General features: G+C 42.2%; 1 protein-coding gene across 5 annotated transcripts in view; it reads left to right on the forward strand.

Annotated features, from left to right (window-relative positions):
- The window catches only part of MAPK8 (mitogen-activated protein kinase 8), a 42209-nt gene that overhangs the window by 14001 nt on the left and 11598 nt on the right, over positions 1 to 16610 (forward strand). For 2 of the 5 annotated variants that reach the window (XM_048505917.1, XM_048505919.1), the window contains exons 3-7: positions 762 to 925; positions 6518 to 6646; positions 9273 to 9331; positions 9444 to 9582; positions 13643 to 13808. In XM_048505917.1, coding sequence (XP_048361874.1) covers positions 9454 to 9582; positions 13643 to 13808 — 295 coding nt within the window. In that variant the 5' untranslated portion in view covers positions 762 to 925; positions 6518 to 6646; positions 9273 to 9331; positions 9444 to 9453. Of the gene's footprint in view, positions 1 to 761; positions 926 to 6517; positions 6657 to 9272; positions 9332 to 9443; positions 9583 to 13642; positions 13809 to 16317; positions 16390 to 16610 lie in introns of those variants that run through there. The other 3 variants (XM_048505918.1, XM_048505921.1, XM_048505920.1) reach the window with 3 other exon arrangements.

Raw genomic sequence — 16610 nt, forward strand, 5'->3', positions numbered from 1 at the left:
AGGAGATAAAGTCTCCGCCGATGAAGCTGGCCCATCGCCCGGGCTGTGGAATGCACTCAAGGTTACTTTACCATCAACACCATTGAAACCCTTACAAAAGTAACTTGGATAACTCAGTGGAGCTCCCCTCCCCCCGATGCTCCTCCGCTGGGTGCCAGGCTCCAGCCTGACAGTTTATGCATGCTTCCTTAAGATAAAGCCCTGCTGAATTCACCTAGGATTCTGACTATAAGTTCATCAGTTCAGACTACAAAGCAAGATGAGGTTTTAGGATTCTGCAGTAATCTGAATGTCTATGCTTAAGTGTGATGTTAAAGCGATTTCAGAAACCTGGAAGTGCTGGGGCTTCCTCTCCCCCCCTTGACTGCTCAGAATCACTTCTGCCCTGCAGAACCCCCACTGTATATATCCAGTGGCATAGCTGCCACAAGGTTGGGGAATGCCGTGCACCAGGTGCACGCCATTGGGTTATGGGGGGGGGGTGGAAAATCCTTCCCCTGCCCCACTAGACCCGGCAGGAGCAGCCAGCTGAACTAAGGTAAATTAGGTGGTGGGGAGGTGCTACTGAATTCCCATTTTGCCCAGGTGCCATTTACTTAGCCACTGTATATATCACAAAAAGAACAGGCTCTTTGTGCTAACATTTTTGACTTGAAGCTTTATTGGGAAAATTACATTGGGGTTAGTGTAGAAGAAAATGTTAAATGCATAGTTCTTGCCCTTGACTGACTATAAATTGTGTGTTTTTGTCTGTTGGTCAGGTTCATGACTTCTGCATTAGGCTGTTCAACTAACCGAGCGTCATGAGCAGGAACAAGCGTGAAAACAACTTCTACAGTGTAGAGATTGCAGATTCTACCTTCACTGTGCTCAAACGATATCAGAATTTGAAGCCTATTGGTTCAGGCGCCCAGGGCATAGTATGGTAAGGCCTTTTCTCTTGATAAATATAAGGGGAACATGGCAAAAACTCCAAAGGTTGGCATGTCATTTGAGGAAGCAGGATATTTTGCGTGGGGGGTGGGTGGTACATTGCGTGCCGCCTTATCCATGTGAACAGAAGGAAATCTCCCTTCTGAACCAGTTCTATGCTCTGCCACAAAAATTTGATCACTGATTTTTCCAAAAAAGCATTGTGTTCAGATCCAAACTCCACCTAGCACCCAGAAGGGGGACTTGTTTATGTTTTTATTTAATTTAAAACCCTTTATAGTGTCTTTCCAAGGACCACCAAGATGGTGCACATGAAAATATTAAAGCTTCGAACAGTGACAATCAACACATAAAAATTTAGAGTAATTTGATACAAACACATAAACAAACAGTACCAGAACCAAACAGTACCAAACAGTACCAGAACCAAACAGAGAAGAGGGCCAGTAACGGTTACTGGGGTACCTTAGTTACCTTGGTGGAAGGCACATATATAGAGAGAGAGATGAATCTCTCTGGGTAGGGAGTTCCAAAGATTTGGCATGATGATCAATTTTGTGGAGAGCTTCTCCAGGGAGTTCTTGGCCCCTTTCATACCATTGTTTTAAACCAGTTATCCACTTCCAGCCGGATTCCTTGTGATATAAAGCGGAGGCAAAGGTTTCAGATAGCATGTTTAAATCGTTTGGTGAACTGTAGCTGAAGCTATACTGGTTTCCTCCCACCATTTTTGCAGTGCATTCTGTTGTGGCTTTTTTTTTCTTTGAGTGTTCTACCTTTTGTGCCATAGCACTAAACCAGTATAGCAATTCAGTGTTTGCAGCTGCCATTTGAATGCTGACAATATATGGCTGAATTTTGATATTAGTCTATTGCTGTAGCTTAGTAGTTACAACCAGTTTTTTTTAAAGCTGCAAGATGGGTGGGGAGGATAAGCAGCATTTTCAGAAGCACCACAAACATTTCGAGCACCACACTCTAGTTGGTTCAGAAGCGCCGTGAACACCTGAAAATGGAGGAAAGCAGTTTTTAGAATAAAAAGAAAAGGCTCAGCCCTGCTTTGCATGTGAGGCGCAAACAGGTTTGTTTGAAAAAGGTGAATAAACACCATCAGCAGCCGGGAGCCGAAATGGTTGGTTCTGAAACGAAATAACGGAATCGAGTGCAACGTGACTAATGAATACAAAAGGGAAAAAACACCTTGTACTCTTCTGCTTTCCCTATTTCAATCAGTGTACTAGTGCAAAACCAGCATATCCATATGGACACAGACAAAACATTAAGTGCAATTACAGTGATACAGTATATCAAATATAAAGAATCTCAGTATCTCCAAATAATATCCCAATGGAATAAATTACTACAAGCTTCCATTGCTAATGATGCGAAGTGCTTCTGGGCATTGGTAAATAACACCACTGGCCTGCATAACCCTATTACTTCTTTTATCTCTCCAGATAGGTGGTTTAATTATTTCTCAAACTTCTTTCATGAAAAGATACCTAATGAAACTGCTCTTTCAGACATTGACCAACTCCCTATTTGACCACCTGTTACTCCTGCAGAAGTTAACATCTTGATTGACAACCTGAAAGAGGGGAAAGCCCCAGGCCCCAATGCACTAGTTGCAGAAATCATCAAATTCAAATTGGTGGGCTCAACTTCTAGCAGCTCTTTTTACCCAGGTCAACTATTCAGGCCAAATTCCCAAATCTTGGCTCTCCACCATACTTGTGCCAGTATATAAAAAAGGAGATCCAAGTGATCCCACAAATTTTTGCCCGATTGCTCTCCTGTCAGTAGCTGGAAAGATCTACTCAATTTTTTTGTTGAATAAAATTCAAGAAATAATAAATAAAATAGTATCCTGGCTAGCTCACAATAAAATCCTTGGAGCTAAGCAAATTGGCTTCGGTAAAGGAAAAGCAACTCTAGATCATTGTCTTATATTGTTTCATCTAGCGAACAAGTATGTAACTATGGGAAATTAGCAAACAAGTATGTAACGATATGCAACATTTATTGACCTCAAAGGAGCTGTTATCTCTAGAGAACTTCTATGGCAGAAACTCCTGGCTTTAAAAATCGATCTACTCCATCTGATCAAACAACTTCATACTGATACATCTTGTCAAGTCAAATGCTCGCAAGAGGGCTTGCTAACAAAAATATTACCATCATGAAAGGAGTTAAGCAAGGCTGTGTTCTAGCCCCCACACTGTTCAATATCTTCCTGAATGACCTAGCCCCTGCCTTATTGGAAATTAATAGCCATCCTCCCAACTTAAATTCATTACCAATACCACTGATGCTATACGCAGATGATGCAGTTTTACTGTCACTCTCCAAAGTGGGCCTCCTCTGTCTGATAAGGCAAAGCATAGAATACTGCAAAATAAATAAACTGGAGATTAACTATAACAAATCAAAAATTTTAGTTTTCTCAGTTGAAGATTCACAAGTGGGAAGTTAATAATATCAGCCTGGAGCAGGTCAAACAGTTTAAATATTTAGGAATTACTTTTTCTGATAACCTTTCCTGGCGCCTGCACTGCAATCTTGCCTTAACCATGGCCTCCAATAGCTCTCATTTCTTTTACAACATAGGCAATGGGTACATCCCTGTAGCAGTTAAGGTGTTTAATGCCAAAGTTGGGTCACAGCTATTATATGGGTTCCCAATTTGGATCTCCGCAGTTAATCAAACTATTAACACCTAACAATCCAAATTCCTACACAAAATAATGGGCCTACCTAACTGTGTCCCCTTCGCTGCCTGGAAAGGACAGATTACATTTGAGACCTATGGCTTGGCTTAGAGAGCATTCAAATACTGGCTCAAAATCCATTACCAGCAGGACTCCTCCAGTTTCATTCACTTTTTTTTACAAGATAGCAAATCCATGTTCTGGTACAATACTATCAAAAATAAAATTGAATCTATTGACTTCTCCCTGGAATCGCTTTGTATGCTCACCTCTAGTGAGGCTTATAACACCTTAAAAGTGAAACTTCTCGACTTGGAATTCCAAACACTGACGAATACAGCCAAAAGGACTTGCTCACCCCTTAGTCTAGCAATCCCCCTGACTCAAGACCAAATAGCTAATTATCTAATTACCTTGGTTTATGCAACGCAAAGACAAGCCCTGGTTCTCGCCAGATTTAATGTTATGCCCTCCTCTTTTCTTCGTGGCAGGTTCAGCAATCTTGATAAAACTCAGACTATGCTCCTGCAACCAAAATCAGATCGAAACTATAGCCCATTCTCTCTTTCACTGCTCGAGAACCAAGGGAGTCAGAGACAGATATGCAAATTCCGTCCCATTAATCACTATGGCCCTTGCAGACTCAGTTGCTGTTCCAATCCTTCTGAACAATACCGACCCTACTTTTGCTGAGATTGTTGCAAACTTTCTCCTTGAAATAATCGAATGCAAATGATTCATATAGAATAAATGTAATTAACTCTTTCTCTTCTTCATCATGCCAACTTATTTTAACATTTTATTGTAATATTATAATATATTGTGATTGGAATGTAGCATGTTACTGTGGCTGTTTTTGAAATGTTTAGTTGCTGTATTAATTTTAGATTTATTGTGTTTTAATTTCTGTCTTTTTCTTTTTCCTTCTTTTTTAATGCCAATAAAGGCCTAATAATAATAATAGTATCTCCAAATAAACAATCTATGAGTACATGAATAAATGTTCCATTTCTGTCTCATACAATCAGATATCATTCATAAGAAATCCATATAAATCCTCTTCCAAACAATTAGTGCATCAACAAATGATGTGAATAACGTCGTTGATACACAGGTTTTAGATTCTTTGAACAATGTCAGTTCCTTATGGCTGTTTCCCATCTTCCTTAAAGGGGAAGTACACCCAATGCTGTATCTGATATGAATGGAGATATTCTACAACTTGTTCTAAGCCGTTCTGTAGGCAGCCGTCTAGCATTTCTTTGCTCAAAATAATTTCCTTCTGCAGTGACCCTGTATATGTTCGCTGATGTCAGTAATGGGTGGGAGGACACTTTGAGCAGGAAGAACACATGGGAAGGGTTAAAACAGCCCCGTTCTTGTTATTGCTCTGGAACTATTAACTTTCACCACTGTTTTTTCAGTAACATCCCCCCCCCCCACCCCCAAACCAGGACACACATCAGGAGACTGTTCGTCTTTCTCTCATATAATATTTAGTTAGACCCAAAATAAAATTTATATAGCAGTGATAATTCTTAGCGTTTGCAAAGCCCCTTATAATATTCAAGAAGAGAAGCAGAGCTTTCTGAAGCTGTGCAGGGATGGCTCTGGTCAGTGTCTGGGTGGGAGACTGTCTGGTAATCCTATGTAAGCTGCCTTGAGTTGCATAATCGAAGAAAAATGGGATTAAAACATTAGAACAGATAGACAAACAATGCCAGATGAGCTGCTGAAAGATCTCTGATTGGTCTACTGTGATTTTTTAAAAAGATTAAAAATAGCCTGCAGAAGGAGGGAATCAGATCAGTGCTGTGGAGGGTGTAGAGTTAATTTATTTTCCTGTCCAGTGACATATTAAACCACTGCAGAAGGATATTCAGTGGTTATTGTTTTGTGTTAGTGGCAAATCAGCTGGGGAGAAGTTTGGACAATGAGACTGGCATAGGTGGGTTATCGTTACCCTTCCCACCACTGCCAGGCCTCTAGCTGTCTTTTGTTTTTTGTCTCCCATGGGGACCTTTTTTTTTTATTTATTTATGCCCCTCCCCCCCAAATAAAATTGTGGAGTTCCCATTTTCTTGACTTCTTTTGCCTTGAATGCAATGAGATTTGAACTGGGAATCTGTAGTTTATGACTTGTACACTTAACCAGTATGAACAGTTGGAGGATATATGTGGGATTGTTGTTATTTACTGTTTTCTCTGTGTGTATGCTCACTGTCTATGAGGAACGGGAGCAAAACCATCATACTGCTTTTTGTGTGTTTCTTAAGTTGTGGGATTGCAGAGTGCCTGTGGCACTTAAAAATAATTTTTTGTAGCCTCGTGGGGAATGGGTTAAAATATGTTTCTTCTTTTCTTCTTATCTTCTTATATGCTTTTGAACCAAGTTGAGGGCTGAATTAGATTTGTGGTCATGAAAGCTGATCTAATAGGATTTTGTACTCATCTCTGTCTCTTGTCCTTTCTTATATTTTATTTGACTCTTGTAGTATTCATCTTCTTTCCCAGACACTACAAAGTCCTTTTTAACTGAGTAAAGCACTTCAGCAACTGTGTGTGTGTGTGTGTAGGTATGTATGTATGTATGTGTGTGCGTGTGTGTGTATATGTGTATATATGTATGTTTATTTATATAAACATATAAAAATATTTATACAAACACACACATTTTAAATGACTGCAGAGTAAAAGACATCTATGATCATAATTTGGGCTCATGCCCTTGACTGATGGATAGTGGTTCAGAATAGATCTTGACTGTGTGTCTGAATCCAGTTCCTAAACTGATAGAAAGATGCCAGGCGAAACTGATACCTTTTCTTGTAAAATGTTGCATAGTTGTGGTTATGGCAATTCATGTCTATTTACAGCGCAGCCTATGACGCCATCCTTGAAAGAAATGTTGCAATCAAAAAGCTGAGTCGGCCATTTCAGAACCAAACCCACGCTAAACGAGCCTACAGAGAGCTTGTCCTTATGAAGTGTGTGAACCATAAAATGTGTGCAGGTGTGGTGTGAGACGATAAGTGCCAAGCAGGACGTGGTGGCTGTTCATGTGACCACCCCAAAGGCTGCGGGGGAGCCTTCCCCCCCCCTCCGAAATAAAATTATTTTTAGTCTACCTGGCCTTCTGTTGAGTGCGGGGGGGGGGGGTGTTTCCCACCTCTGTTTTAATAATATGCTGCTGTTAAAACTTTCCCCCTTCATTTCATTTTATGCTTCTCCTCTAGTTTTTATGTTTATTTGTTATTACTCGGTCTTATTGCTTTACAATAGTTACAGATGTATTTTGTTCTGTATTTGATTAGTTAAGACTATCAAAAGAGTCCTACTGGCCAGTGGTCCGTCTAGTCCAGTCTCACACAGTGGCCAATCTGTTCCTCTGGAGGTCCAGCAGCAGGATATAGAGGTTGAGGTCTTCTTCTGATACTAACAAAGAAGAGTCCTGCTGTATCAGACCAGTGAGGGCCCCTCTAGTCCAGTATTCTGCTTCATACAGTGGCCAGCCAGTTTCTCAGGAGATTCTACAGCAGGGCATAGAGACCAAGGCCTTCCCCTTTTAAGGACATCAGAAGAGCCCAGTGCTCCATCTGGTCCAGCATCCTGTCTCTGCACAGTGGCCAGTCAGTTTTTCTAGTTGCTGCCTCAAGATGCGAAGCTGTCTATGGGTCATAAGTGTTTGAATAAATGCCTTGTTGGCTACATATTGCCACATTGCTACATACTGCATCGTTACCTCGAGTCCATTTTTATTCACTATAAGAGACCTGGCAAGATGCTGTATCTTTCTGATTTAAGCCCATATCGTTTCTGGGGGGAAAATTGCTCTGGAAATAGATAGAACGTTGGATAATCTGGATGGAGGAAAGGAGGGCCACCTTCAAGTCACCAGGAAAGGCCTCCAAGGGAACCCTTCTTGCTGCTGCTGCCACCACGCAGTAATGTTGAGAGGGAGATGAATTTTTCACTGCCTGAGATGAAGATCAAAGCCAGAGAAGAACTTTTGTGACTGTAATATTTGCCTCGCTTTGCAGGTAAACCTTACAAACCACTGAACAATGTAGGCACAAATTTGGGTGGAATCGCTAAATCATAGTGTTATTGCATTAGCCCAGGGGTAGGGAACCTGCTCTCCAGATGTTCAGGAACTACAATTCCCATCAGCCCCTACCAGCATGGCCAATTGGCCATGCTGACAGAGGCTGATGGGAATTGTAGTTCCTGAACATCTGGAGAGCCGCAGGTTCCCTACCCCTGCATTAGCCCAAAGCCATAGCAAAACAATAAAAGCAACAAATAGTACAGTACAATCACAGTATCAAGTAAAATCTATAAAATATCAATTAAAAGATTAAAATACACAATAAGCATTTAAAATACAAACTTTATAGAAGAAGAAGAAGAGTTTGGATTTATATCCCCCTTTCTCTCCTGTAGGAGACTCAAAGGGGCTTACAATCTCCTTGCCCTCCTCCCCTCACAACAAACACCCTGTGATGTGAGTGGGGCTGAGAGAGCTCCGAAAAGCTGTGACTAGCCCAAGGTCATCCAGCTGGTGTGTGTGGGAGTGTACAGGCTAATCTGAATTCCCCAGATAAGCCTCCACATAGCTAAAAGAAATGGAATTCACAATAGTTTACTATTTGTGTAATAATAAAGCATGATCCAGGATAAATCAGTAAACTGTTCATAGACCAAACTTCCCTGAGAGGGTTCTGATTGAAGGTTTATAACCCAGACCACAAACTTTGTCTATTGTAGTGTTGCCCATTTTTGTCTACCTGCAGGTAATATCACTAGCTTGCTCTGGTGTGACCTCTGTGAACATCATGATAAAATATTCGCAAAATATCTCTCACGGTCTACTGAAAATTTTGGGCACAAAATACTTGATCAGAGAAAAACTTCACTGCTGTATCTTCCACATTTTGTTAATTTAAAGTTGAGCTTGAAGATCAGCCCAGCCAGCTAGATCTTATACTTCAGACGGATGAGCAGGCTCAAACTTCAGTGAGTCTGTAGTGTATGGAGCCCCATAAGTGAAGGAGGCAGACGTTTTGCACCCTCTTCACCCTTTTTTCTGCTACTTGGACTGAATCACTAGCAATACGTTTTTCTCCTTCCGCTCTGATAGTGGTGTTCTTACCAAGTCCTTTTTTCCCAAGTGAAAATGAATAAGTGACAATTAGCGTTTACTGATCCTTGCATATCTGGATACCTTCTGACCTTGCCTGATTTGTTTTCTTGATGTAGAGTCTTGCACAAATAATTTTCCCTTAAAGGGATTGCTCTCCAGCAATAATTCAATATATTTATCAGAAGTGGTGTGGTTTATGCAGTGTTTTCGAAACACCTTGGCCCCTTCTGCACATGCAAAATAATGCATTTTCAAACCACTTTCCCAACTGTTTGCAAGTGGATTTTGCCATTCTGCACAGCTTCAAAGAGCATTGAAAGTAGTTTGAAAGTGCATTATTCTGCATGTGCAGAATGAGCCCTTGTTTCTTTTGTGAAGGGATTGTGGAAACCTATCAAATTAACCATAAAATGTTGTCTTCTTTTTTGTATCTAAGAAGAAACAAACTGTCTTATCTGGCTCTTATTGCTATTTCTTCTTTCTCCTAGATAATTGGCCTGTTGAATGTTTTTACCCCACAGAAATCACTGGAAGAATTTCAAGATGTGTAAGTGTGATTTTTGCCAAGCTTGTTCACCTCCTCCCTTGCCAGTGCATGATGGGTTGGCTCTCCAAGGGGCTGCTGTCATCTAATTTTACTTCTTGGTTTGCCTCAAAAGTTACATAGTGATGGAGCTCATGGATGCAAATCTCTGCCAGGTGATTCAAATGGAGCTGGACCATGAACGAATGTCCTATCTCCTTTACCAGATGCTGTGTGGCATTAAACACCTCCACTCCGCTGGGATTATACACAGGGTCAGTGATGCTCTTGAGTTCTGGAACTTTCCTATTTGCAGTGCATTTCTTGAAGAAGCTGAGTTCACCGGGGGGGGTGGGGGTGCCTCTGCTTTATTTTCTTGCAAGAATGGTACTAAGTTAAAATTGAAGTTTGTATTGCTTTTCCATGTGGCATCAATTTAAAATCAACTGTGGGAGCTTTTCCGTGACATGAACACATGGGAAACTGCTTTATGCTGAATGGGCACAGAAATTGGACAGAGTGAAGACTAAGGATACAGTAATATGTATGTAACCAAATAAACAAAAGTTGTGTCAACAATAAAGAAAAGATTCCTTATAACATTCTGTTATGATTCTTGTTGCATGCCAGTACAAGAAACAGTTATAAACGGGAGTTCACTGTTGAAGAGAAAAACTGCTTCAATGCAGAGCTTTGAGAGCCCTTGTTAAGATAAATCACAAGTTGAAAGTCCACAGTAAATTCTGAAAGCACAACATAGTCTATAGCAGCGGTTCTCAACCTGTGGGTCGCGACCCCTTTGGGGGCCGAACGAGCCTTTCACAGGGGGCGCCTAAGACTCTCTGCATTAGTGTTCTCCATCTGTAAAATGGATAAATGTTAGGGTTGGGGGTCACCACAACATGAGGAGCTGTATTAAAGGGTCCCAGCATTAGGAAGGTTGAGAACCACTGGTCTATAGCAACTGTAAACTCAACATTGTGGATCTAAAAAAAGTTTTTGGCTTTTGCCTTCTGCTTGCATTTATACCAACTGCTCTGATTTGCAGGCTCATTCCCTGATTACACAATGGGCAGCAACTGCAAACTCTATGCTGAGAAGCTTAAAAAGATTTTGATTTCACTACTGGGAAGTTTTTAATGATGTTGCTTGTGGAATTTATTGTGAAGTTTAACTTGTGATTTACTGTAACAAGGACTTTGAAAGCTCTGCATTGAAGCAGTTGCTCTCTTTAAGAGGGAAATTAACTCTTGTTTATAATTGTTTCTTGGATTTGGCATGTAACAATAATAACAGTATGTTATGAGAAATCTTTTCCTTATTGTTTATTTGGTCATATTGGGTTATACTGAATGAGACCATTGGTCCATCGGGGTCAGTACTGTCTATTCAGACTGGCAGTGACTTTCCAAAGTCTTGGGCAAAGGTCTTTCACCTCATCTGCCGCCTGGTCCTCTTAAATGGAGATTCAGGGGATTGAACCTGGGGTCTTCTGCATGCCAAGCAGATGCTCTGCTACTGAGCCACGCCCCCTCCCCCAGATGGCCAAACATCATCTCAGTCTGGCTCAGGTAGATGGACTGGTTTTAGAGACGGATCTTTTCAGCAGGAACTGAAGCGTTCTGCTAGCCAGAGACATGCAAGACAAAACAGCCACTGCATTGCACTCATAGTATGTGGGGTGGAAAGCTGTAGGCCTGTGAGTAACCCAGCTGGCTATGAGGCTTGTAAGGGGAGCTTCTGGCTTATTCAGACTGTTTACAACTGGTGAAAGTTTCTTCTGTCACACAGAAACAAGTGGCCATATGCACCTAGTGCAGAGACTGCGAAACATTCTAGCTTCAGGCTGCCCTGGATGGCCCAGGCTAGCCAATCAGATCTCAACAAATAAGCAGGACCAGCCCTGGTTAGTACTTGGAGGAGAGACCACTCAGGAATCCCAAACGTGCAGGCAGGCAGGCAGTGGCAAACCACCTCTGAATGTGTCTTTATCTTGAAAAGCCTGCTTGGTTGCCATAAGGCGGGCTGTGGCCTGACAGCACTTTCTGTTGCCACCTCCTCATGGATTAGACATTGCAGTTACTTGTAGGTACTTTACTTTTATTAAATTTCCACCCGCCCTATCCCAGCCAAAGGCCGCTCTCAGGGCAGCTTACAACCCATCAATATAGCATCCATAGATCAGATACAAGCACGGTTAGCATAATGCTATAAACAGTTGAAATGACTCAGGTTAGTCCAAGAACAATTAAAAACAAATGTACTCAGATTTAACACACCACCGTTCTCTCTTGTATTTCCTAAACGGGCATAATCCAGTAATTCCAGCTACATCAGATGCCGTTCATCCCCACTAAGCTCTGTTCAGCCAGTGAAAGAGGGAGGGGAAGGGCATAACGGGAAGGAGCAAAGGGGTAAAGGGGCTGGGGGGAGAAGGGAATGGGCAGGGAAGGAAAAGACATAGGGACATACAGTCAAGCTTTCCTCCTGCTGTGCTCCCCCCTCCCCAAATTTATAACAACATTGCTGGGTATTTATGTTTTTCATTTGCATAGTTTCCACGTTTTAATTTAATTTATTTATGTTACTAAATGTATAGGGGTCTGCAACCTGCGGCTCTCCAGATGTTCATGGACTACAATTCCCATGGTGACAGGGGCTGATGGGAATTGTAGTCCATGAACATCTGGAGAGCCGCAGGTTGCAGACCCCTGGTTGGCCCTCAAAAGCCACCAAGGGGCCTAACAAAGCACACACAACAGAAATCGCATTTTAAAACCACCCCAAATACCATCTTTAAAACAATTAAAACTAGACATTACATGCAAAACAATGGTGAAAAACCTTGGGCAAGAAAGAGGCTGCTGCTTGTTCCCAGCATGCCTAGGGTACAACCTGATACCAGCCTGGGCTTATTAAAGTCAGCAAAATGTTCTGCCCAGGTTGCTGGAACAAAAGGCTTTAAGATTGTGGCTTGAAAAAACCCTGTACGTTTCCCTCCCTCTACTTTTTACGCACACGGTTCTCCAGATTAGTGTCTGTGGCTTAAGATCTGTTGAACTAGATTTGTTTCCCCACTCCTCCACATGAAGCCTGCTGGTTGACCTTGAGCCAGTCACAGTTCTCTCAGAACTCTCTCAGCCCATGTGGAGGCAGGCAGTGGGCAAACCCCCTATGAACGTCTGTTGCCTTAAAAACCCCAAGGGTTTCCCCTCCAAGTACTAAATCAGCTGTGACTTGATGGTGCTTTCCACTACTGCTTTATATAAAATTGAAAGCCTGATGAAACATTCTGAAGAACTGGGAAATTTGCAGAGTTAGCTTGATTGGTTTTAATAAATGCTATTACTTGAGGTTTGCGATTTGTGCAGCAGTTCCGCATGACTAGCTCAGGGAGATGACGAAGGTGTGGAATTGCTGCATAGGTTTACACTGGGTCTGCTTAATGCTGTCATTCAGGGAAGTCAACCTGTCTGCTGCAGTTTCACTGAAGGGTACAGTTCTGAACACCTGGGTGTTCTGCCCTTGTTCTGATATCATTTGGACTAGAAATAGGGCCAGTTGAAAGCATCGTGTTTTGATCATGTGGCTGGGCTCAGGAGCAGGACATTCTAGGGAGCTTTTGGCCAATGTGCTAGGATGAAAGATCTCACAGTTCTACTTCAGCCTGCATCCTTTAACAGAACTTTGTCCTTTTTGTAATGGAGTTTCAAATAATGCAGCCATTGCTTTAGTTTTTAAAGTCTGCTAAGTTAATTACTCATGTTGGAAACAGGAGCTCTGCCCAGTACCAGCTTCCCTGTAGGAGAATCCTAGGTTTGATTTCTCTACAAGCATCTCGACTGTGCTACCATTTCTGCTTGTTACTGTTCATTTCAGTTGACTTGTGCCAAGTAAGCTGTATCCTGAATTGTATCTGTGGGCAAACCCACAGCCAAGGCATGCTGCCACACAGTTCTACAGCTAAAAGTAATCTTTGAAAACTCATTTAATGATTGTAAAGTTCTACAGCGTAGTGAAACCCATTCCTAGACCTGTTGTGGTCTCCTCTTTGTCCATTAAGCATGTTTACCAGATGGCATAAGAGGGGGACCATGAGATACTTACTGCAGATACAAATTGTTCCTATCATATATATGATCCCAGATTGTAGCTTGATTTTTGTATTTGGGATTTTAATGCTTGTCTTAGGCAGATTCCGCATGGGCCAAAAACAGCTGTGTGAAAACGGTGTAAACCCTTTAAAACCATTTTACACTGTTTTCACACCGCTGTTTTTGGCCCATGCGGAATCCACCTATGAATGACACGTCTTTCTCTGTTGTCTTTTTAAAGGATTTGAAGCCAAGCAATATAGTAGTCAAATCGGATTGCACTTTGAAGATTCTTGACTTTGGACTGGCCAGAACAGCAGGAACAAGCTTTATGATGACGCCTTATGTTGTGACTCGTTACTACAGAGCGCCAGAAGTCATCTTGGGGATGGGGTACAAAGAAAACGGTTAGCAGCTTTCACCTTTCTCCCTAATACAGTGCAGCAGCACACGTCTTCTGTCTTTCCACCGCCCACTTTTCCACACTGCATTTTACATTTGCCTCAACTCCTCTAATTTTTTTTTAAAAAAAATAATAAGTCTGTGGCCCAAATCTGTAACACGTTTAATCTCGAGTGGAGAGGTTAAAAACTGGTGAGTCATTTTGTGCTGCATTGGTGGCGTTGAGATAAAATGTGAATGAACGGCCTGCGGGGTGTTTTGGTCTACCTGTGGCAATAAGAAACTTTTTGTTTTGAAAGTTTGCTCTGATCAGGTGTTTAAGTGTTGTTGTTTTTAAATTCAGCTCAGTTGTTGCCAAAGAATAATATGTAAATATAAACTGACATGCATGAACAGTATTCAAGAATGCAGCCAGGGGTTTCCTAACCTTCCCCAGAAGCTCGAATGGTTATGAGTAATAGTTGAGAACTGTAGTCAGAGGTGAAGCGAGGGAAAACTCCACCTGGGGCACGGGCATACTACATCCCTGCCACAGCGGTGCCCGCCCTGGAACACCTCAATGAGCAAGTCTTTTCAAAAACAGTGTGTTGCATCCTATGCCGCTGCTTTTAGGCGCCTCCGTTTTGTTTGTAAACTTGCCTTCTCTTCCCTGCACAGCTCTGCAGGAACAAGGGGAACATCCCTCCTGCCGTCCAACCCCCGAGGTGTTCCCATGGCCATGGGGGCGTGTCCCCTTGTTCCTGCAGAGCTGTGCAGGGAAGAGAGGGTACATTTACAAACAAAATGGAGGTGCCTCTGTGCGAAGGTGCGTTTGCGGGCTGCGGCAGCTCTGGGATCACCCGCACGGGAGCGTGCAAATGGTCCCAGGGCTCCACCAGTGTCATATATGCCGGTGTGTCGCCGCTTCATAGGCCCGTGTGGAACGGGCCTCTGAGAGGTCTTTCTGTAACCAGTTCTTATGTGTTACTGGAGACAGTTTTGGTGACATCTGCAGTTTTTAATTATAACAAACCACCAGAGTTCTGGCACCTTGGTGTCACATTAAAACTGCAAAATTAATTAATGCTTGTTGATTCTTCACAGTTGCCTTTTCTTTCTTTTACATGATTCCCTGCTTCAGTGGTATTGCAGAATCACTCTTAACATCAGGAAGGTTAACTTAAATGGCCTTTTCCTTTATGCTGAAAATCTTACTCTGCCCTCTGTGGAGAGATTGAAGGTTTAGTTACTCCTTTTCCTTTCTGCAAGTTTTCGAGGTGCTTCCAGTACAATACATGGCCAATTGGCCATGCTGGCAGGGGCTGATGGGATTTGTAGTCCATGAACATCTGGAGAGCCGCAGGTTGCAGACCCAAATTGTTTCAAGTGGTTAGCTGTGAAAGTGGCCGTCTTCAAGTTGCCACCAGGTTTCTCGTTTTGTTTGTGACACCAAACAACTGCAGATACTTCCTTGTAATCTAGACTCTGAATTTTTGCATTGGGATGACCCCTGCAGCTTCCAACTCTTTTTGCCATTCCGCACCTGCCCGACGCAGTTGTCAGCCTATTCTTCTTAATAAGGATGACATGTTTCTACTTTCATGCGATCAGCCAGAATTCTTCATTTTTCTCTCGTCGATGAAAATGTGTGGTTAAATTTTAAATGCTGCCATCCCGTTTTTTTTCTTCCACTAAAGTAGGTAACAATGTGAGTTTTTAACAAAGTACATTGAAACAAAAAACCAGATTAACGAAAGGGAGTGACAAGATGACAGCGCCTTCTTGGTAGATGTTGTCTTCACCTTCAAGCTGGCTCTGAAGTTAGCTCACTAAAAAGTAGGATGGTAACTTGGTGCAGACAGCCAAAGCTAGAATGTAGCACCCCTCCCGCTCTGGTGGTCAGGTAGCTGCAACTCTTGATGGCAAGGTGGATTATTTCACAGTTAACAGTTAACCAGGTATGTGCAAACTCCTTCGACAGAAATCACAGTCGACAGGAAATCATTCCCAGGAAATGTTTCTAGTTTGCTAATCACATGCAGCCAAACCTCCAAAAGGTGGTCAGATTTAGACAGACTTGCCAATTAAACGAAAGTGCATTCTAGGCCAGCTGGTTCCTGAACAGCCGGATGGCCCAGTCCTCTAAACCTGTTCAGAGTAGACTTGCAATTGCCTACTTTGTGAGCCTTTGAAAAGCAGTTGAGCTACAACTGTTCCTTCACCTTTCCCTTGTGAACCAAATAAGGGGGGGAAAGACCACGTTCGCAAGTCTTCTTATGCCAGAAGTTGAATGTCTGAGAGCTATGCGAGAACACAGTTTTTCTAAGAAACGGTTCCTTTGTGCTCCCAATGGGCTAGTAGAGTGCATGTTGTGTATGTGTTTGTGTGCTCTCTAAAATAGATCCATGGCTCAATACCACGATTCCTTCGGTGTTTTTTCTGCTGTTTAATAGAATGCAATCATGTCCTGCTGCTTATTTTTTTTTAATTTCTAGTGACGGTTTGCTTTGCTTCTTTTTTGTGCTGCAAACATAGTGGATATATGGTCTGTTGGGTGCATTATGGGAGAAATGGTTTGCCACAAAATCCTCTTTCCAGGAAGGGACTGTATCCTTATGCTGCTGCAGCAGGCTGAATTTTTAGTGGCTCATCTTTTGTGGTGGCTTTTTTTTTGGTGGTGGTGGTTGTTGCTGTTTTACAGATTCTTCCTTGTAAAAATGCTTACGGGGCACCTGTTTTACTTCCTGTGAATTATTTTCTTCTGAGGAGCATAAAAATTGGATTGTACGGAGGCTGCATTTAGCAGTAGGAAATAGTCTCTGCTGGTA

This window comes from Sphaerodactylus townsendi, linkage group LG08 (assembly GCF_021028975.2).
Source record: "Sphaerodactylus townsendi isolate TG3544 linkage group LG08, MPM_Stown_v2.3, whole genome shotgun sequence".
NCBI lineage: Eukaryota > Metazoa > Chordata > Lepidosauria > Squamata > Sphaerodactylidae > Sphaerodactylus > Sphaerodactylus townsendi.